Source organism: Mus musculus, chromosome 14, assembly GCF_000001635.26.
Source record: "Mus musculus strain C57BL/6J chromosome 14, GRCm38.p6 C57BL/6J".
In the NCBI taxonomy this organism is placed as follows: domain Eukaryota; kingdom Metazoa; phylum Chordata; class Mammalia; order Rodentia; family Muridae; genus Mus; species Mus musculus.
The window spans coordinates 29,149,981-29,171,553 of record NC_000080.6 but is presented as its reverse complement, the minus strand read 5'-3'; the positions used below and the strand labels follow the sequence as shown (position 1 = coordinate 29,171,553).

At 41.7% G+C, this 21,573-nt stretch overlaps 1 protein-coding gene across 5 annotated transcripts in view; it reads left to right on the top strand.

The window, feature by feature from the left end:
- Cacna2d3 (calcium channel, voltage-dependent, alpha2/delta subunit 3) overlaps window positions 1-21,573 on the top strand; it is an 817,833-nt gene that overhangs the window by 551,222 nt on the left and 245,038 nt on the right. For all 5 annotated transcript variants that reach the window (XR_001781093.2, NM_009785.1, XM_011244938.3 and 2 more), the window contains one exon: window positions 917-1,050. Coding sequence is in view for 4 of the 5 variants with exons in the window: in NM_009785.1 (NP_033915.1) it covers window positions 917-1,050 (134 nt within the window). In the remaining variant the exon portion in view is untranslated. The remainder of the gene's footprint in view (window positions 1-916; window positions 1,051-21,573) is intronic.

The following is a 21,573-nucleotide window of genomic DNA, read 5'->3' as shown; positions in this document are numbered from 1 at the left end:
GTTGATGAGGGTTATCAATGCCTTTAACTCCAGGTCAAACAGGCAACTTTGCCTGTAGAATTATTGATTGCTTAGAACACTTTTTTTTCATGAAAACCATGGCTGTCACAACAAAGTAGGTTCTGCGATGTTAGCCTCAAGTATACACAAGGCAAAACCTTATATACACTGGAAGTAATGGATACAAACCAAGAGACATTGAAGGAACAAGTGAAAGCAAGAAACCCACAGCCTGTGCTCTTTCCTGTAACTTGCACTCAGTGCTGGTAGAACATGGCCACTTTAGTACACTTCAGTCAAGTTATTGTTGTACAATTATAGTCCTCCTGTGTATATTAAGAATAAAGGAGAGCCATCCTAGTTCAACACCCAGGAGGCTGAAGCAGGAAAACTACTTTGAAAAAAAAATTCAAAACCAAACAGAGAGAGCCACAGCAAACAATAACAAGCTTATCTCAAAAAACAAAAGAAGACAAATCAAAGAAGAAAGGAGTTAGCAAACATTTTGGCGCTTTTTAGTAAATTAATGAATACTAATATTAATACTATAATAATGGCATCTCTTTTAATTTTGTGATTTATAGTTTTCTCCTTGGAAATATGTTCACTAAACTGGGACAGAAAAAGACTGTAGAATTGCCTGAAATGAGGACTCTGATTCCCAGGTCCATCATAAAGCCTGTGACCTAGCTTTGTTTTTTGACTATAACTAGTCAACTGTTTCTGTGAGGGTGAATTTAAGTTCTATTCCTTTTGCTGACTATACTCTTGTCTGTGAAGATAAAGCTCCCTTCAAGAGGGAGGGATGAGATCCAACACTTCACAATGACAAAGCAGGAAGTTTGGGCTCTGGCCAATGTGTGTTGCTTGATGCATGCTCCCTGTGCATTTCTAAGCCTCGTCCTTCTTTTGGCAGGATTTTTCACCCAGATCTCCACCTTGGCTGATGTGCAGGAAAATGTCATGGAATACCTCCATGTGCTTAGCCGACCTAAAGTCATTGACCAGGAGCATGATGTGGTGTGGACCGAAGCGTACATTGACAGCACCGTGAGTCTATGGGAATTCTGCGGGAGAGGCTGGGTTTGTCCTTATGCTTCAGGGCAAGGGTTTCATATCATTCTCCATCAGTTATGGACTTGAGTGACACTCTCCAAGGTTGTAGGTACAATTTCTATTGTTCATCGAAACAGGCAAAGGCCGTATTGAAGATGACCATGAATAGGACCTGCTCCTCTGAAATCGTCAACCACATTTCCTTCTTGTTTGTGGTTTCCTGATAGCCCACATATGATCACATTCCTGCATGATACAGTGATGAAAAGCATGCTGATGGATTCGGCCCCTGCCATGTGTGAGGCCCAGTCCTCCTGATGGATCATTAGGTCTCCAATGAAGATGTGACTGAAGCTCACTCTAATAACAAATGGGGCCCACCATAGCAGATGCAATTACATTTCCCTTCCATAGACAAGCCAAAAAAAAAAAAAAAAAAAAAGTGCTTATATGGGAGTTCTGTAAGCATGGTCATGTGAACTCTGGTCATGAGGTCCTGAAAAGTTGGATTCTCATGTGTGCTTAAAAGGAGGGACTTTGCCAGTCACCCAGGAATCATTCCACGGCTGTGTTTTTGCGTAATTTTAGTGTGATTTTTCACAGTGATACTGAGTCTGATGGGAGTGGCGTGTTTCATTTATTGATTGTAAATGTTCTCGGGGGACTGTTCAGCCATCAGCGTTCTAGAGATTTGCATCTCATTCATCACAAATGCACAGACACAGCTGTATTCTGTAGTTGTCTCCATGGCTGTCTTGGGCCTACTTTCCTCTCTCTGGGCTCTCCTGTTCTTCTTGTTGCTATATTTCTGGCAGCGGCAGATGCACATAGGACAATAACAACACATGAGAGCCAAACTGGGGACATCCTGACACATCCAGCTCACCACAATAGTTCATCCCACCCCAGCCTTCACGTAATGTCCTGGCTTAGAAAGGATGTAGAACCTCAAGGATAGTCACCCGGAGATGAGGGTGTGGGGCTGGAAGCACTTCTTGGTTGCTGGTGCCACTGGCCTTTTGTCAGTTTGGGAGCTGGATCTTGGTTCAGTTCTGAACTGTAGACACAAAATAGCTAAGGTGCCATTTGAGCTGACATCACATTAATAATAGTGACAACGAGTACAGCAATCATGGTGCCATTTCTTCTTTCTTGTGGTTAAGTGAGACAGAAGAACTAAGAGGAAAGGAGAAGCAGGTGTCTAGCTGGCGCTACAGAACCAAAGCACTCCAGTTTGTCGTGCAAACTCCAGACATCCGGGGCAACTAGTTGTTTTCATTCCTCGTGTAAAAGTACAGGACAAGAATCTAGAGATAAACATATGACACTTGAACCTAAACAGATTAATAGATCAGAGAGGTCAATAAACAGTCTGATGACACATGGGCACTTAGTGTATGCTCTCATCTTAGCAGAGCAAGGCCATAAATTAAAAAGACAGAGAAAGTTTTCTCGGCAGGTAAAGGCTCTTGCCATCAAACCTGATGGCCTGACTTTGATGCCCAGGATCCACAAGGTAAAAAGAACTGACCATCATGGCTTATTCTCTGATCTTCACTCATGGCACTCTGGCAAGTGAACCCATGCTCATGCACAAAAATAAACAAATAAATAATGTAATAAAACATTTCAAAAGACTGAGGAAACCTCTCACCTCCAAAAGAAGTAGCAGACGACATAGGCGAGCCTCAAATATAATAAAATGGAGTTTAATATGGGAAAATACACACCTTTACCCATAGTAAGAAAAGGCAAATTAAGCTATAATGAGATGCCATTTCTCAACAGCAGAGTGTTTGAACTGGAAGCTTAGCCATGCACTGTCCCGATGAGGTTGCTAGCAAGGCAGGACTTCATAGATCACTATACAAATGCAGAATGAGGCAGTTTCTATGCAGGAGGAGGTGCTCTTCATTTGCCTTTTGCTCCAGAAGTTATATTTGCAATTATCCTTGAAGATAACTCTCCATCAGTACAGAAGCCCATGGAGACATTTGTTCATTAGAACTGTGTGTGATTTCCACAGGTTGGAAATCGTCTAACTCCCCAAACATGTAAAGATTGATTGTGTGAGTCATAGACTATTAGCAGTGAGCGTGAGGGTGGTCTCTGCTGCTCAGCATAGGATGTTTATGCAGAAGCAAGATATACTGCTAGGGAAAGTCAGCAGAATATGAGAATGAGTCTTCCAGGTGACATGCTGTGTGGGACAGACACTGCATGAGAAGACATTCTTGTGCAAACAGAAATGTACATAGCCAAGGAAAACCAGAAGTCCACAGAATTGGTTAACTGTAGCAAATGCCAGACACGTCCCTTTTTACATAGTTTTGATTTCTGTTTTGTGTATCTTTGCATGTCTGTATTCTGTGTGGATGTGTGTGGGTGACAGAAGGAAACACACACACACAAGAGAGACAGAGAAAGACAACAACAGAGAGAGAGACAGGGAGAAAAGAGACAGAGAGACAAAGATAGAGAGAGTGTAAGTATGTACATGCCATAACACACATGTGGAGGAGCTCAGAAAACAAGTTGGAACATCAAGTACAGTCTTGACCCTTTCAGCTTATTTGAGTGTGGGTCCTTTGTCCTTTGCCTCCACATACTCCTGTCTAGCAAGCCTGTAAGTCCAGGGATTTTCCTTTTTCTGCCCCATCTATTGTAGAGGCACTTGGGTTGCAGACATGCACTACTCTGTGTGGTTTGTGTGGTTTCTAGCAAACTGAACTCGGGTCTTCATGCACTTTACCTATTAAGCTGTATCCTTGACCTAGTTTTGACTTTAAAAATTGTTATATTTGTGTGTGTGTGTGTGTGTTTAGGGGTACATGTAACATTGAACATGTGTGGAGGTCAGAGGACAACTTGCAGGAGTTGGTTCTTATTAGCATGTGGGTCCTGGGGACCAAACTTGGGCCATCATGCTTGGAAATAATACATTTTCATGCTGAGCCATCTGGCCAGCTCAAATATAAAACAAAAAATCTAAGCCAAACAAACAAAAAATTGTATTGCATTTGTTTGTTTGTTTGTTTGTTTGTTTGTATGTGAAAATTATAGGAGTAAAATGAAGAAAACTTAAACAGAGTGCCAACAAGTTGAAAGGAAAAAGAACTCTACCGTCATTAAATAGCAAATTTACCCATTAAATAGGGAAAAGAAAACATAACTAGCCTTTCGAATTAATCTTTGATATGGTAGCCATTTATTATTAAATTTTTGAATAAAATGTTTGATACTACCTTATAATCTAGGGAGAAGAGTGAAACAAATTTGAATTTTCTTGGCATCATATGTAGCCGTAAGCAATTCTTAGGCTATGCTGGGAGGATGTTGGAAGTGAACACATGGAAGCACTTCAAGCAAGGCAGGTGCCTATGGGGTTAGACTGAGTCAAAAGCTGCAGGATGCAATTCCAACTATGTTCACTGAGAGTCTAGACTCACTGGAAGCTACATAGCAATGAACTCCTCCAGGAGCCAGATTCTCTCCCAGGAAAATGAAACAGGATTCCTAAGAGAAGTTGCTGATTCCAAGGCTTGGGTAGTTAAGGTACCTTTCTCTTCTCAATACGTATTTTATATCAGAAAATAAGAAAATACTAAAAACAACAACATGATTGAAGTATACAGCTAGTATTAAGGTTCTCTTGTTGATTGAACCTGGGACAGTTTGCAACTCAGAACAACATACAACAGTGATAGACTATGATCTGTTGAGTGACATTTTGTCCCACCCTATCCATCCAGGACAATCCAGTGTCAGCGTTGGCCTTATGTAACTCAGTTTGCAGTAATGAGCACTTGCCACAGTGATAGGCAAAACAACCCCTTCTTAATGTGTGTAAACTCCAGTGGGGTTGTTGGCATAAAACTTTAAAATATATTTACACATGTGAAAAGTCTAACTTAGATCTTGAACTAACAATGTGGTGTTAAAACGTCAGCCTGAGTGTTATACACGTATGTGTTTAAGTCCACATTAGCTCTGCCCCCTAACCAATTTCACTTATAAGATAGAAATGAAGCCTACCTTCTCCAATTGGCTCTAAGAGTTAAGTACTCTGCAGGATGGGTCTGTTACCTATTCTCTCTCAATTTCCTTCTCTTCCTGCCTTCCCTTCATCCTTCTTTCTTTACTTCTACAGCTGAGCATCAGATATCTATGATAGTTCCCCATGGCCAAGTAAAAATAGATACACACTTAACTGTTTACAACTGTACAGTGCACAGTCTTGTGGCTCCTATGGGTGACCCTCTATTCTGGAGCACACAAGACCACAGCTAATTGATGACTGTGCTATATATAGCTCAGAGTTATTTCCTGGGATGGGTCAGTTGTCACGTTTTAAGCAGAATTCCTTTGCTTGCAGCTGTAGGACTGGGGTCCTGTTTTCTTGCTGTCTGGAGACCACACCCAGAGGCTACCTACTGTTGCTTAACACATTGCCACAGTTACAGAAGCTTACTCACTTCCAGACCAGCAGAATTTCTCTTTCCTGCTCAACCTTCCCTTAATGGCTTCTCCCATTAGGTTAGGTGCACCAGGCTAGCCTCCTTTACATGAACTCGAAGGCAATAGTTTAGTGATCTGATTGTGGTAATTCCATCCTTTCCTGTACATTCTCAAGGGCCAGGGATTTTTACAGGGATGCATTTGTTAGAGGCAGAAGTCTTGGGGACCAGTTCAGAATGCTGCCAACCACAGCGGCTGCTCAGGCTCGGTGTTCTTGTTTGACAGAAGACACTGCCAGAAGGAAATCCAGCCATGTCTTTTGCTACACACTTTCAGTCTAAGGAGACTGTGCTCATTCTTCATAGCTTTTCTCTCTCCATGTGCTTCCACCGTCCTGGTCCCTTTCATTATGCTCTGATGTGAGAAGGGTTTTCACTCTGGAAGCAGAAAACCCATGCCTCTGTTGTTTTTATATTATTTCCACCAGGGCCACAGGAAGTTAGCATTTGTTAATTATCTAGAAAATCTGAGCACTTGATCTCTCAGGTTTCTTTAAAACGATCTTAGATCTTCTTTCTCCCTAATTACCTGACTTTAGCAGTTAAGGTGTAAGGAATTCTGTTCGCTTGACCCACCAGGCTTGTAACTGAACCCAGCTTTAACAAAGATAATTATGTAATTGACTTAACAGTTGGCAGAATGGTTCACAATAACCAGTGCATGAAGTTCCCTCTTTTCTTATTCCTTACAGGTAGACTCATGATATCCTAAGTCCAGACATGGTCAGGGAAGTGCCGAACCATTAACAGAGCCTGGCTTTGGATTCTAGCACTTAAGGCCCTTGGTTGTATTTACCAAGCCTGACTCTAGTATCAGAACGGCAAAGCTCTTTTCATGACTCGTCCTCCTGGCTTTTTGCTACCGGTCTGATTAAATATTCAGTGTCTGCTGTAGCTGCTCCATTCAATTTGCTTTCCCGATGAAGACCAAATAAATGAATGAATGTTAACAACATTAATTATGTTTAATCTAATAAGATCTCATGTATTAATTGGCAAAACAGCAAACACCAGAATTCTGGAATTCACCGGCTTCTCATCTTCACACGAGTCATGCACAGCCATTATCTTGGAGGTGCAGAGCGAAAAATCATTATGAGTGGAATTTGTTCCATTTCGTAAGCAATCACTTGCGCTTTGCAGTTGAGTCTTAATCAGCTCAGGAAAGCTACCCAACTTGCCCTGTAGGGCAGAGGCAGCATCAAACCCAGGAAGCATCCACACCCTGATAACCCCCACCAGGGTAGTTTGCACTGAGCTTGGCGACACACAGAAGGAAAGCAAAGAAATCTTCCAAAAACAGTGGGAATGTGACCATCTAAAATAATGAGAATTCATTACCCAGCCCCCTCCCCCTGCCCCCAGTCTCTCCCATTTGCTGGCAATGCAATTCAGTAGGCAATCTGCAGGAACTCCAAACCTATTTACTTGCGTTGGCAAATTAGACCTGTATCCCTCCTCCTCACCCCCCACTAAGTCCAACTTGCAGAAAATGCCTTGGGTTTGATCAATTGCACATTTGTTTCAGTTTCCCATCTAGGAATAGCACCTTGGCCATTGAGGAGTCATTTGGGTGATTGCTTTAAGCTACAACTTCTTACTGCCTAGAAGCAATTACTCAGGGGGTGTCAAAGCCATCATAAGAAAGTTGTTGGAGGTTGGAAATGGAATTTACAGTATTTTCCCAAGAAACCAGTGCATATCAAAGAAGTTGTGATCATTGGGACAGAGAGACACACGTAAGGAGAAGCATCCTGCTGAGTCGTGGTACATAGATTGCCATCTGCATTGCTTGGCATGGAGGAAGCTGATTATGTTGGGACCTCTATTTCAGAGCAGATGGGTTCATTAAATTTAATAGCCTCCAGAGCCTTTAGAAACCGTGGTAAAAACATGTGGAGCATGCTGTGACACTTCACTTCTGGCCCCACAGTCATTAGAACTCTGGCACAGGCAATAAATATTACAGTACTTTATTTCCATCAAAACAGATTACTACTATAATTATTATATATGTGGGTTTTGTTTTTTGGTTTTTGGTTTGTTTTTTTTTTTTTTTTGGAATAGATGATGGTGTGTGTTCCTGAGTTAGGGAATCACTTATAACCGCCCAAATATCATCCTCCTTTATTTAGTACTAGATTCCTCTTTTAAATCCTTTTTGTTGTTATCATTGTTGGGATTTTGTTTGTTTGTGTTTCAGAGCCTGGTTTGTTTTTCCCTTGAAGCTGATGTTATAAAACAATGCGTCAATTGTATAAACTTAACTTGAGAAAGGATATAAGCTCTATATGGGTGATAGTCAATGCCAGAAAAGCTTAGAGCTGAAAATGAATGAGCCTTTTGGTTTTCATCGGTTTATTGTTGTTTATGAGTTTGGGGTTCTATAAGTTGCACCTGTTGATAGTGAAAGGCCAGCCTCTGTCTCTGCTAGACAGAAATGGATGAGACCATTAAGCCCTGGTTACCTGCAGAATGGAGTCATTCAACACTCTGATGTCATGTCAATTTCCAACTCAAAGGGACATGGAAAATGTTGGTTCTTAGAGCCATGTCTTTGCAGTTCTTTCCTGAGGTATGGCTGCATTCAGGGATCAGTCTTGTTATTTTGATTTGCTTCTTGACTCCTTTTGCATTAATTCTTATACTGACTCTGGATTCTGACAGTGACAGCTTCTTCTATCCACAGACTTTCATTATCCTTATGGTCCTTTTTCTTCCAGCATCTAAAACAACCTGTTATAGACAGGCCTGTTTGAATCACAGTGCCACCCAAGGATGAAATGGCCTGAATCTCACACAGTAGGAAGAAGTCAGACCAGAATGAAATGTGGTATAGGAAAAAGGGCAGAGAAGTCCTAGAGTCAGGCAGAGAAATTTGTCTCTAGAAATCCAAAACAATGACGTTGCCCAAGTCATTATCATATATGTGTGTGCTATTATTCATCATGGTACCCCATTTTAAAGTTGTGGGGATTATAATCTACTCATATGTTTCTGTGGACTCTTTATTTACAAACACATACATGCATAGCCACTGTGATTTGATTTTGTAGTATTGGGAACATGAAACCTCCATGCCCTAGCTATCTTCAGAATACTAAGAGAGGCACGGAAGCACTGTGTTACCTTGTCTCAGCACTGCAGAGACCAAGTGGTGTTTGAAGTGACTGTGTGACCCCTTCTAATAATGGCAGTGTTGAATCCTCTGCTTTGGGCTATCATTTTCAAAGACATATTTATTTATTTTTATATTTATGAATGATTGCCTAACACTTATGTGTATCTGGTACCCATAGAGGTCAGAAGAGGAAATTATATCCCTTGGAGATAGTATCACAGGCAGTTGCAAGCTGGGAATCAAACCCAGGTCTTCTGCAAGAGCAGCCAGTGCTCTTAACCGCTGAATCATCCATACAGCTCCTGAGCTATGTCTCCTTATGTTTACAGCAAGGTGTTAGATGAGTTCCTTTAGGAAATACAACTATGGAAATTATATCTGTCTCTACTAGAAAGCCAAGCAGGTAAAGTTATTATTCAATTTTTTGTATTTTCCTTAATTACTAGAGATAACCAAAAGTCAACTCTGTGTTTGTATATCATCTCTCAGAAGTACGGCCTATAGGGTTCTAGGATCCCCAGAATGCATAGAATCTGTTATAATGTATTAGAAACACTGCTTTAAGGATCAGACCTACCTACTCAGGATAGGAAGCTATCAAGAGCAGCAACCCCTCTATTGGCTGTGTCTAAAGCTGTTCTGCCTCTATGTTTTTTTTTCTCAAACCTTTGTTGTATTTTCCTCTTCTCTCCAGACCAGTCCTCCCATCCCCCCCCCCCGCCCCCCACATCCCAACTTATACCCACCTCACCAGCAATCTGTTAAAACCTGGTCTCCAAGCCCTGGCTTTATATATTATGCTATCACAATTCAAACACTATAGGCACTAATTTGGTGTTTATGTGGGTGGGTTTACATTTCTGAGCACATCTCTGTAGCCCAGGCTGCTTGGCATTTATTCCACCAGGTATGGCTCAGAAAAGACCCTGTTATAGAAACAGATCAGCTAGGGCTGTGAATTCCTTAACAGAGAGGTGTGAACGAGAGCAAATGCCTGGATCTGAATGACTTGGTGTATCTAAACCTCAGTTCTTCTACCTAACTGCCAGCAAATCCCGGATCTTTTATCCCTATTGTCATGAATTCTGGAATGCAAGCACACACTTGTGCTTTCCCATAATACCAGAGTTTATTGATTAGTGATAAGGTCACAAAGCTTAGGGAGTTTAATGACAGCCATTTGTCATAGAATCTGCACACCTTGTAGCTTGGCTAAGGTGTAGCATACTCTTTTCTTCCAAGTTGATTTACTAAAATTAACTCTCATTCCACCTCTCTCTCTCTCCTTTTAAGAGAGAGAGAGAGAGAGAGAGAGAGAGAGAGAGAGAGAGGGGTGGAATGAGAGTTAATTTTAGTCATGTCAGGACAACTAGACACAAGAGCTTAATGAACATACAAGATGGGCAAATGGGTGTAACTCCCTCATCTGAACCTCTAAAAGTGATGGCCACCTAACCTTTTAAGAGAGAGAGAGAGAGAGAGAGAGAGAGAGAGAGAGAGAGAGAGTATTACAGAATAACTATAACTTAAAGTGGCTATAGCAGAGTTCCAGAGGCTTCAAAGGTGGACTGGGAAAAAGTCCATATAGATAAAGAAAAGAACCAGACCAGTGACAGAGTGTGCTAGTGTCAGGTTTGAGTGCAAGGTTACAGAATCCAAAGTGAAAAGGCTGATCCAGTTAGGTACAGGAAGTGGGTCAGGAACAGGAAATGGTAGCTCATGGCCAAGTCCACCCAGCCAACAGGAGGGCAGGCAGGCCTGTGTCAGCAGGGTAACCTCTCCGTGTTAGGGAGTCCTAGACTCCCGAGGCAGCACACACCAGGTATCAGAAGTGGTGTGGAGCTATCACGGTGTTAGGTGGCCATCACCTTTAGAGGTTCAGATGAGGGAGTTACACCCATTTGCCCATCTTGTATGTTCATTAAGCTCTTGTGTCTAGTTGCTCCTGTATGCTCTGTGTTTTTGTCTCTCTAACAAACTTACAGTGTGGCTCCATTTCTATTCCTTGGGATAGTTGATAAGTCTGAACTGCATGCGTGGTGCCTACCAGATAATGTAGTGTCGTGGTCCACTCGAGGGCTACCCTTATCCTCTTATCCTTCTCCCTTGGAGTGGACTCAAAAAGAAAAAAAAAAAACCTACTTGTAAAAAAATTTCCTAGGGTAATACGCAGCCTACAATATAAAATAATTTAGAGTAGGGTATAGCTTGTTCTGACCCCAACTGATGTTTCCCCCAATCCTCTCCCTGCCTCCAGATTTCCTGGCCATTCCCATCCCCCTACATACGATACCTGTTGTGTAGGTGGTCAGGGCCTTTCACCTTTGTACCTAATAAGGACTAAGATATTTTTGGAAAAGAAACGATATCTGTATTGCTAGTCCCCCAACATGGCTCAGAAATTTGGGTGAATTAACTTCTCAGAACTGATTCCCATGCTCTGACGTCGTGTAGACTAAAATGAACACATTCCTCCTATTACCAGCGTGAAGAACAATTAAAATAATCCCAGAGAGAATCAGCCTGTGGTTTGCTATCAGCTGCCAGCTTCATGTCTCTTGTGGTTCCAGGATTTTTCTCCTTGTGTATGATTTAATTCTCTTATTCCTAGTCTGTAAGAATTGATATGGCAAAATCAAATGATCCCTGTGAGGCTTTGTCTCAGAGATAGCACAGACAAGAATTTGTCAGCTCTCTTGGCCTCATAACCTGCTTCTATTTACAAGGGGCAGGGGGACAACCTGGCTTTGTGTTTTCCTGCCTTCATGGTCTTTCAGATTTAACTTGTGAACAATATGGCCACCGAGGTTCCTTCCAACCTTACTCTGCTGGTGATATGCACTCCTGTCAGATGTCCAAGCTAAACACATCGCTCAATGCCAGCTCCTCGGGGAAAATTCTCTCTTGTTTGGAGCAAAGAAAGAGTGAGCAGAGGCAGTAGTAAATTCAGGCAAGCAAGAACATGTTTGCAAATCAATTTCTATTATTTGTAATCAAAGCACCTGAAGCATTGGGAATAGCTACTGAACTTGTTATTGATTTCTGTTCAGAAGTGATCAAACACGAGATGGCCCAGGATGAAGCCAGGGTGGAGAACCTAGAACAGTCTGGTCCTATCTCAGACAGCCAGTTAAGCATCACTTACCTATATCTTCCTTTGGGCAAGACAGGTTCATATTTACCTCCTGTTGGTGGATTTCTCGTAGTAGTCCAAGTATGGAAGGAACCAGTGGACAGCACTGCCCTTGTACCTTATAGGGTGGGACCATCAAGAAACCTAATTAGAAAGCCATTTCTGTCTACTTCTGAGAAAGATTTTGTTGGAAAGATGCCACCAAGCTGCACCTGGGCTGTTTTTAATCCAACTAACAGATCAAAGGATTTAAAGCACAGTAGAATAAACAAGCTCAGACTTTAGGGGAGCCTAAAGTCTATGCTTCTGGTGTCTGTAGTAACTCACTGCAGTCTGATCTTTGAAAACACGGCCCTTCTTCATTGGGCCCTACTTTCTGTCTCTGTCTGGGTCACAGCCATAGAGATCGTAAAAGCCAACCCCAGTGTTCTCTCTGACCTAGACCATTTGCACATGCTATTCTTTTGCCAGGAAGCTGTCTTCCTCTCATTTTACCTGGAACCCATGTACATGTCCTGTGTTTTCAGTTTCATGATCATCTGCTCCTATGACCTCCTCTCAGAGACCCCTATCCTAATCTATAACACAGGGCCCATCACCTCATTGCATGCACCTGGAAATGTTCAAGAACTCCTACTGTACCTGAAAGTCTGCACGTATTTAGGCTTCTTGTGGAGAAAGCTGGTATCTGGCTCTTTGCAATGTGTTTAGTGCAGAGCCAGGGACTGTTGGTGTGTGCATCCCTAGGAGACATGTGAATCTCATGGACTGGAGCCTTCCAGGCCGAAACATAACTGAAAAACATGTTAGTAAGAACAGCATCCTTCTCACCATTACAATGAACACATCACTCATCGCTCAAGGCCATCTTTGTAATCGATGTGATCAGTGGGTTATTCATCTCATCCTCACACATGACTAAATGTCCGATACCCCAGTTGAACAAGAAGACTCTTACTTCACCTCCTCTCCTTGAAGAACCAGGAAAGTGGCATGCTCCTGAGTGGCCAAGGCCTTTTTCTAAGCTATGCCATCGTCACAGTAAAGTTGATCATACTTCTGTCCACTGCTAAAATACAAGGAAAAATTTAAAAAGTAGTTGCAATGTTTGAATCTTATCTGGATATTGGGCATGTAATGAGCATCAAGGGAGTCATTGGAAATAATTTCTTGCATTGATTTTGTATTTCCTGGCCTTCTGTGGTTGGTTTTATGTATTGCCTTGAGGCCTCTTACTGTGGCAAGCAAAAATCTGTCATTGGTACCAGTCTTCACTCACAGACTATCAACTACACTGCTCACTCATATGTTATGTTACACCCAGGAATGCTCTCCCACCCCTGGGCTTTTGGACATGCTTCTCTTTCTCAGCTGGAAAGCTGCCTTGCTCAGCTTCTCTCCCAGGGAGAAACATTTATGACAACTGCATGATTCTACTGAAATGTCATCTATCTTGTCACCGAGTTTTTCCATTTCAGGGCTTTGATGATCAACTCTAAATAAGTTCTTGGAATTTTCCCTTCTTTAAACATTCTTTCTTGCTTTTTATCACCCAATAACATGAAGACTATGGACAAAGTCTGTGTTTTGTCTGTAACACTTAAGCTTGGCCTGTGGTTAATACCCAGTATTAATTACTTCATAAGACTAAGGTTTGCTCTGTCACCTGTCTCTTTGCTCAATACTCATTGCAGATGTCTCCTGGATTAAGGACCACCTTTCCACATAATGTGTAGTTTTATAATGAGCCCACACTCATAAGAGGGGAAGTAATTTAGAATATCAACCACAATGTGGATAGTGGTACTGAGAATACTGTTCAAAATATTGTCATGTTTGACTTTCTTGTAAATTCTGTTCTGAAGAAACTGGTTAGTATGAATGACATCAGCATCTGAGGAGCAGTCCCTGATTTTCTGTAGAAGGACTGGGAAAACCAGGGGTAACACAGATATCGAGAGAGGAGTTGATGGCTTAAGTCATCTTATTTATGCCAGAGTGCTTGAGTCTGATAGAAAAGCTCCTAACGGTGATTTTCTTTCTATAGATATGGTTTATAGATGGAGTGGAGAGTGTGACTTTTTTTCCTTATTCAAGCATCATCCTAACATAGGTGGATTCCAAAGAAACTCGATATTAGAAGAGACTGGGAAAAATATTTAGGCCCATAAAACCTCTTTAGCATTAGCACTCCATTCTCCATCAAAACATATATACTATCTGTTTTTAATTACTCACTCATCCAGGCCAAGCTAATTACTGTTGGCCAGACTGAAAAGAAAAGTTCCCAGAAAGCCCAATATCACAATGGAATGGTAGAGTGTTTCCTGAAGGAGATGCTAAGGAAATCCTTAATGAATTAATGTCTTGACTTTTGCAACAGAATACTTAGGGCCTGGATGGGTGAGGTCATAGGCTTTTGGCAGCGATCTGCCTTCCCCTCACTTGACAATCTGCTTCCTATTAGTTTGCTGTTATGTAAAAGCACAGAATCCTCAAGTTAAGAAGTATCGATCACTGCGTGACAATGGACACAAAACAAAAATGTATCATCTTCAAAGACCCCTTTAAAAATGAATGTCTTGCTTACGTTGTTTTGAAAATGCACGGGCCCTTTTTTTTTCCACTTAGAAAGTGCTGTGGTTTTGTTAAACATACACTATTTCGAGGTTAAAATAATCTTAATCTTAACTATTAATATTATTAAGAACAGATTTTTTTCAACCATGGAAGACTGAATACAAACAAGAAGAAACTTGGAAAAGAACGTGGATGGCTGAGAATCTGGAAGAGCATAGAGGGAAGGCAGCTGCCTGGCCACAAGGCCCATATTCACAGCGGCTTGTGCTGTCCTGGCAGAGCTGTGCATTTTTATAAGGTCTAGTGATTTCCGCAGACTTTACGGAATCTAGATCAAATGTGTCCATTTTCCCCTTCCCTTGTTATGATAATCCAACACAGGGCTGTGTGAAGAGGGCTTAGAATGTGTGCACTTTGTGGTCTTCCTGTGAGCCCAAATGCCCCTTCTCCGTCTGCAGCTGGCCGACAGGCAGGGCTGCTTTTAGCCCAGTACTGTTACAGTCTCTTGTGTGACCTAGTTCATTTCCAGATGCCTACTAGGCGAAGAGTCAGTCTGTCCATCGAATGCAAAGATGTTGTGATGTTTATTTATTTGCTTTTGTTAAATTCTTACAGTGAACAAGAAAACCCAATTCTCTGAATGATAGCTGTCCATTGTTTGGGGATTCATTGGCAGCAATGGTGTTGAGCAGTGAAGCCGAAGGTCCTCCCTCACAATCTTATAACCAATTATCTTAAAAGCAAGCATCTGCAGAATTCTGCCACCTGTGCAAATGCATATTAGCACACACACATGCTAAAGCCACTTGTTATAGGAGCTCAGTGGAGCCCAGGCTCATCTTAAGGGTTCTGATGGCATCTTTTGCACAGGAGCAGAGGAATCTCTGGCAGAAGCCAAGTCATTCCCCATCTGGATTCAGATGCCTGAGGGTCCCAACTTCCAGCTGAAAGCAAGACTATTTAAAGCCCGTGCCTGAGACACTTGTCCTACAAAGAAATCCCCCAAAAATTTTTATGTGGATTCATGTGGAGAAAGCCAATGCCTTTCCAAGCCAGAGTAGATACCTTCCATTTACCCATAACCACCATTTATAATGTAGTCATTGACAACTCCTCCCAGGTTGGTCAGTTAAATACTATGCAGGATGTCTAATCTTTTTTTTTCTTCAGCAGACTAATTTTTTCTTATTTTATGTGTATGAATTTTTTCACTGTGTATGTATAAGTGTATCATGTGCATGCAGTTCTCACAAAGGTCAGAAGAAGGCATAAGATCTCCTGAAATTAGAATTACAGACCGTTGTGAGTTCCAGGTAGGTGCTAGGAATTGAGTCCTGTCTTCTACAAAAGGTTGCAAGTTCCCTTAACCTCTGAGCCATCTCTCCAGCCTTCAGGACATCCAGTATTACTGAGAGTAGTAGATAACCATAAAGATCAATGTTTGCATTTACATTGCTCTCAAGATGGCTATCCTGAAGCCTCCCATGGTGGCTCATATCCTACAGAGCACTGCTGTGTTCTGTTCTGTTCTGTATTCTCAAGGTTTCTTTTCTATAAAATAGGAAAAGTGGTGCTGATCTCCTGTACTTGGTAAGGTCAAAAACCAAACAAACCACAAAACAATATAAAACAGCAATGCTCAGTACATTGCCAAACATATAGCTACTGCTTAAAAAAGCTAGTTATTAGAAACTAGCAATTCAGAGTATTATGGAACGAATGTTTCTTTTACTTGGGATTATCCAATTCTGGCTATCTCTAAAATAATAAATAAATTAATTAAACAAATACATAAATAGCAGGAGGCAGGTGAGATGAGGCCATGAATGACTTTCCCCTCCAGAATCTCCTTGACTCAGGGTCCCTGGTCTATGGGGTGTGTCAGTCATGTACCTATTGGAAGCTCTATGCTATTCTTGGGTTGAAAAAGAGAAAATAACGGTCTACTGAGGCCATTGCCCCTTGTTGCCACGGGAATCATTATAGGGGCAGATTTTGGAAACATCTACAATAAGAAGGAACTGTCATACTGAGATCTGCCATGCTTTTCAATTGTATGCTGGCTCTCTAGTGTACCAGTAGGCCAGCAAGGAATGGCTAATCAGCAGTGAGGGGTGGGTGATGCTCAAAGGCATCCTTCCCTCCAGTGCTGGCTTTATCTGAGCCACATAGTAAGGACAATCAGGATGCTGAGATCCTCAATAGTGGGAGTATAACCTAGGACCTCTATAAGTGTCTCAGCTTCTACTAGGTGCATTTTATTAACTCTATTCTTCAGATGGTGGAGACTGGGTTAAGGGAAACTGAGCAATATTCTGAAAACAGACAAGTGAAATTCAGCTCTTATAATCTATGTAGATGTCTCACTCTTAGATAAGATGCCCCCAGTCAGATTTCCCCATCCCTGTGTGTGCTCTGATGTGGGATCTAACCCCACATTCTGCTCCCTAGAGGTACTAGAGTCTTGAGGAAGCCTGCAGGGAAGTTAGAGATGCTGTTTCTGACCCACAGGCCTGAGCTATACTATGTCTACAGAATTCTGCAAACTCCCATTGCATCTGCTTTGGGAGATGAAGACGCGGAAACCTAACTTGAGCTGGAGTGTATTACCAGAGTCTTGGCAAGCCAAGATAAGAACCTTTAAGTTCTGCAATGTGTAGCACTTCTGTGGAGCCTTCTCTGTGCTATGGCAGAGGATAGAGTGGAAAGTGGTCTCTCCACAGTTATGAAAGAGCCGTATTATTCCTGGGGCTAAGTCTCTGTTCATGCCAACGTTTGATAGGATTTAAGTGTCGTGTAATTTGCATATTGGATGGGTCATATATCAGAAAAGATTTATGACTGTGACCATCACATCCTATATTTTTGCATAATTCCGACTGCTGTCACTGTGTCAGAAATCTTACACTATTCCTAATATGTACCGTCTTCCTGGGGAAATTGAGGGTACTGGCCCAAGTTCCTTCTGCCATGTTAAATGACTTCACGTGCAAGTGCACTGACCTTAGGGAACAGTCCATCAAGTCTCACAGTGTGTGAATAAATGCTTGCAATCTTCAAAGACTCTTTTGGATAAGCCAGTGTGACCTTAGGCAGCCAGGGCAGGGAGGACAACTTGTAGGAGAGGCTCTCTCCCCCTACCATAGAGATATCAGAATAAAACTCGGGTCGTCAGGTTCCTTGGCAAGCTGAACTTTACCCACTAAGCCATCTTCCCTGCCCCCATTTAGACACATACATTGACATACATACCTCCCTGGATTACTGTGCATGGCAATGGCCCTGAATTTTTATTTTCTTTGTTGGCTGCATACTCACATCACCCAATATGATGCCACACAAATTAAAGACTACATGAATCAATAGTGAACTAGGAGCCACTCAGGAGAACATCTTATTCCTATTACAGTTGGATCTGTCTTCCTAATTCTTATGGAGTCCATCCATTCTCTTTGTAAGCATGCCTTCCCCCTGGGCCCTTCCCACTGCTTCCATTACCCCTCCCCCAACCCCCACCACACACATACACAGCATGGCTGTCTTTACCTTTGTAGCTCTCCAGTCTTCAGGACAGTCATGCCCATGTCTCTTAAGTCTACCACTGTTGCCTGCCCCAGAGGCTAATGCTTTCTAGCTATTGAATAGGTAAATAAATAAGAAACAACTATGCCAGACTGTTGATAGGCTTAAAGTAATAAAGTTGCAAACATGATGAGGTCATCACTGGCATTTTACTCATTTGCTAGACAGTACGCAATTCCTCATCCATCTGATCCATCCATGATAGAAAAGAAAGCACACCATAAATTTTTACATATGAAACACTGAAGCTGGGAACACGTACTGTAACACCTCACAGGGCCTGCATCTTATTTATAGTTGCATGTGGCCTGCATACCCAAGACTCATTATGTGATTAGGCGAATGAGCTCGTGAATGTATGACTTCAATTTGCTGTCTCTTGCTATGTTAGTTTTCCATATTTTGCACCATGGAGATATGGAAGACATTGTTATTCAAGAGAACTCTGTGGTTTCTACTCATTAATTTCAGTTAGCAACAAAAGAAAGATGAAAACAGTTCAGTGTTACCAACCTCACATGTTTGAAAACGCGTCTCTTTCTGTGGATGTTTCTCTGCACGTACATTTTTAAGCATGCAGCTCTCGCCACACACTTAATGACAGTTGCTTTGAGTTTTAGGGCAATTGAACTCTGAAACGTTAACGTTTTGCATGACAAGCAAGCAAGGTAAAAATACAACCAGATTCTGCTGGGCTAACGTATTTTATCTCTTTACAAAATCATTTAATCATGCATTAATTTAGGCCACTACTAACATTTTCTTTAAGTTTTAAAAACATTATTATGTTATGCATATTAGTGAGTTCGTTCCTGCATGAATTTTTGTACTCAATTTACATGTCTGGTGTCTATGGAGGCCAGAGGAAGTTACTGGGTGCCCCAGAAGTGGAGTCACAGATACTATGAGCTGCCTTGTGGGCACTAGAAAGCAAATCCAGGTCGTTTGGAAGTGTTCTTCCAACTCCAAATGTGTAGGGTTTTTAAATTAATCTGTGATGTTAGATGTTATGACATATTGAGCATAGTGTATTTTTGTGAGCCTCCCATTCCCTCTAAAAAAATCTATAGCACTCCAAGCCTTTCATTTTTCTCTTAAATATACAGGATATAAGCAGTTTATTTCTATATATGAAACTGGTTTTGTAGAGAGAGAAGGAGAAGAAGAACCTTTTCATACGTCCCCTAGTCCTGGTATAGTCACTAAGGTTTATAAATTGTATGGGTAAAACTAATAGAGAAATCTCTTTTTTTTTTTTTTTTATACTTTTTTTTTTCCATTTTTTATTAGGTATTTAACTCATTTACATTTCCAATGCTATACCAAAAGTCCCCCATATCCACCCACCCCCACTCCCCTGCCCACCCACTCCCCCTTTTTGGCCCTGGTATTCCCCTGTACTGGGGCATATAAAGTTTGCAAGTCCAATGGGCCTCTCTTTCCAGTGATGGCCGACTAGGCCATCTTTTGATATATATGCAGCTAGAGTCAAGAGCTCCGGGGTACTGGTTAGCTCATAATGTTGTTCCACCTATAGGGTTGCAGATCCCTTTAGCTCCTTGGCTACTTTCTCTAGCTCCTCCATTGGGAGCCCTATGATCCATCCATTAGCTGACTGTGAGCATCCACTTCTGTGTTTGCTGGGCCCCGGCATAGTCTCACAAGAGACAGCTACATCTGCGTCCTTTCAATAAAATCTTGCTAGTGTATGCAATGGTGTCAGCGTTTGGATGCTGATTATGGGGTGGATCCCTGGCTATGGCAGTCTCTACATGGTCCATCCTTTCATCTCAGCTCCAAACTCCGTCTCTGTAACTCCTTCCATGGGTGTTTTGTTCCCAAATCTAAGGAGGGGCATAGTGTCCACACTTCAGTCTTCATTCTCCTTGAGTTTCATGTGTTTAGCAAATTATATCTTATATCTTGGGTATCCTAGGTTTGGGGCTAATATCCACTTATCAGTGAATACATATTGTGTGAGTTTCTTTGTGAATGTGTTACCTCACTCAGGATGATGCCCTCCAGGTCCATCCATTTGGCTAGGAATTTCATAAATTCATTCTTTTTAATAGCTGAGTAGTACTCCATTGTGTAGATGTACCACATTTTCTGTATCCATTCCTCTGTTGAGGGGCATCTAGGTTCTTTCCAGCTTCTGGCTATTATAAATAAGGCTGCTATGAACATAGTGGAGCATGTGTCCTTCTTACCTGTTGGGGCATCTTCTGGATATATGCCCAGGAGAGGTATTGCTGGATCCTCCGGTAGTACTATGTCCAGTTTTCTGAGGAACCGCCAGACTGATTTCCAGAGTGGTTGTACAAGCCTGCACTCCCACCAACAATGGAGGAGTGTTCCTCTTTCTCCACATCCTCGCCAGCATCTGCTGTCACCTGAATTTTTGATCTTAGCCATTCTGACTGGTGTGAGGTGGAATCTCAGGGTTGTTTTGATTTGCATTTCCCTGATGATTAAGGATGTTGAACATTTTTTCAAGTGCTTCTCTGCCATTCGGTATTCCTCAGGTGAGAATTCTTTGTTCAGTTCTGAGCCCCATTTTTTAATGGGGTTATTTGATTTTCTGAAGTCCACCTTCTTGAGTTCTTTATATATGTTGGATATTAGTCCCCTATCTGATTTAGGATAGGTAAAGATCCTTTCCCAATCTGTTGGTGGTCTTTTTGTCTTATTGACGGTGTCTTTTGCCTTGCAGAAACTTTGGAGTTTCATTAGGTCCCATTTGTCGATTCTCGATCTTACAGCACAAGCCATTGCTGTTCTGTTCAGGAATTTTTCCCCTGTGCCCATATCTTCAAGGCTTTTCCCCACTTTCTCCTCTATAAGTTTCAGTGTCTCTGGTTTTATGTGAAGTTCCTTGATCCACTTAGATTTGACCTTAGTACAAGGAGATAAGTATGGATCGATTCGCATTCTTCTACACGATAACAACCAGTTGTGCCAGCACCAATTGTTGAAAATGCTGTCTTTCTTCCACTGGATGGTTTTAGCTCCCTTGTCGAAGATCAAGTGACCATAGGTGTGTGGGTTCATTTCTGGATCTTCAATTCTATTCCATTGGTCTACTTGTCTGTCTCTATACCAGTACCATGCAGTTTTTATCACAATTGCTCTGTAGTAAAGCTTTAGGTCTGGCATGGTGATTCCGCCAGAAGTTCTTTTATCCTTGAGAAGACTTTTTGCTATCCTAGGTTTTTTGTTATTCCAGACAAATTTGCAAATTGCTCCTTCCAATTCGTTGAAGAATTGAGTTGGAATTTTGATGGGGATTGCATTGAATCTGTAGATTGCTTTTGGCAAGATAGCCATTTTTACAATGTTGATCCTGCCAATCCATGAGCATGGGAGATCTTTCCATCTTCTGAGATCTTCTTTAATTTCTTTCTTCAGAGATTTGAAGTTTTTATCATACAGATCTTTCACCTCCTTAGTTAGAGTCACGCCAAGATATTTTATATTATTTGTGACTATTGAGAAGGGTGTTGTTTCCCTAATTTCTTTCTCAGCCTGTTTATTCTTTGTATAGAGAAAGGCCATTGACTTGTTTGAGTTTATTTTATATCCAG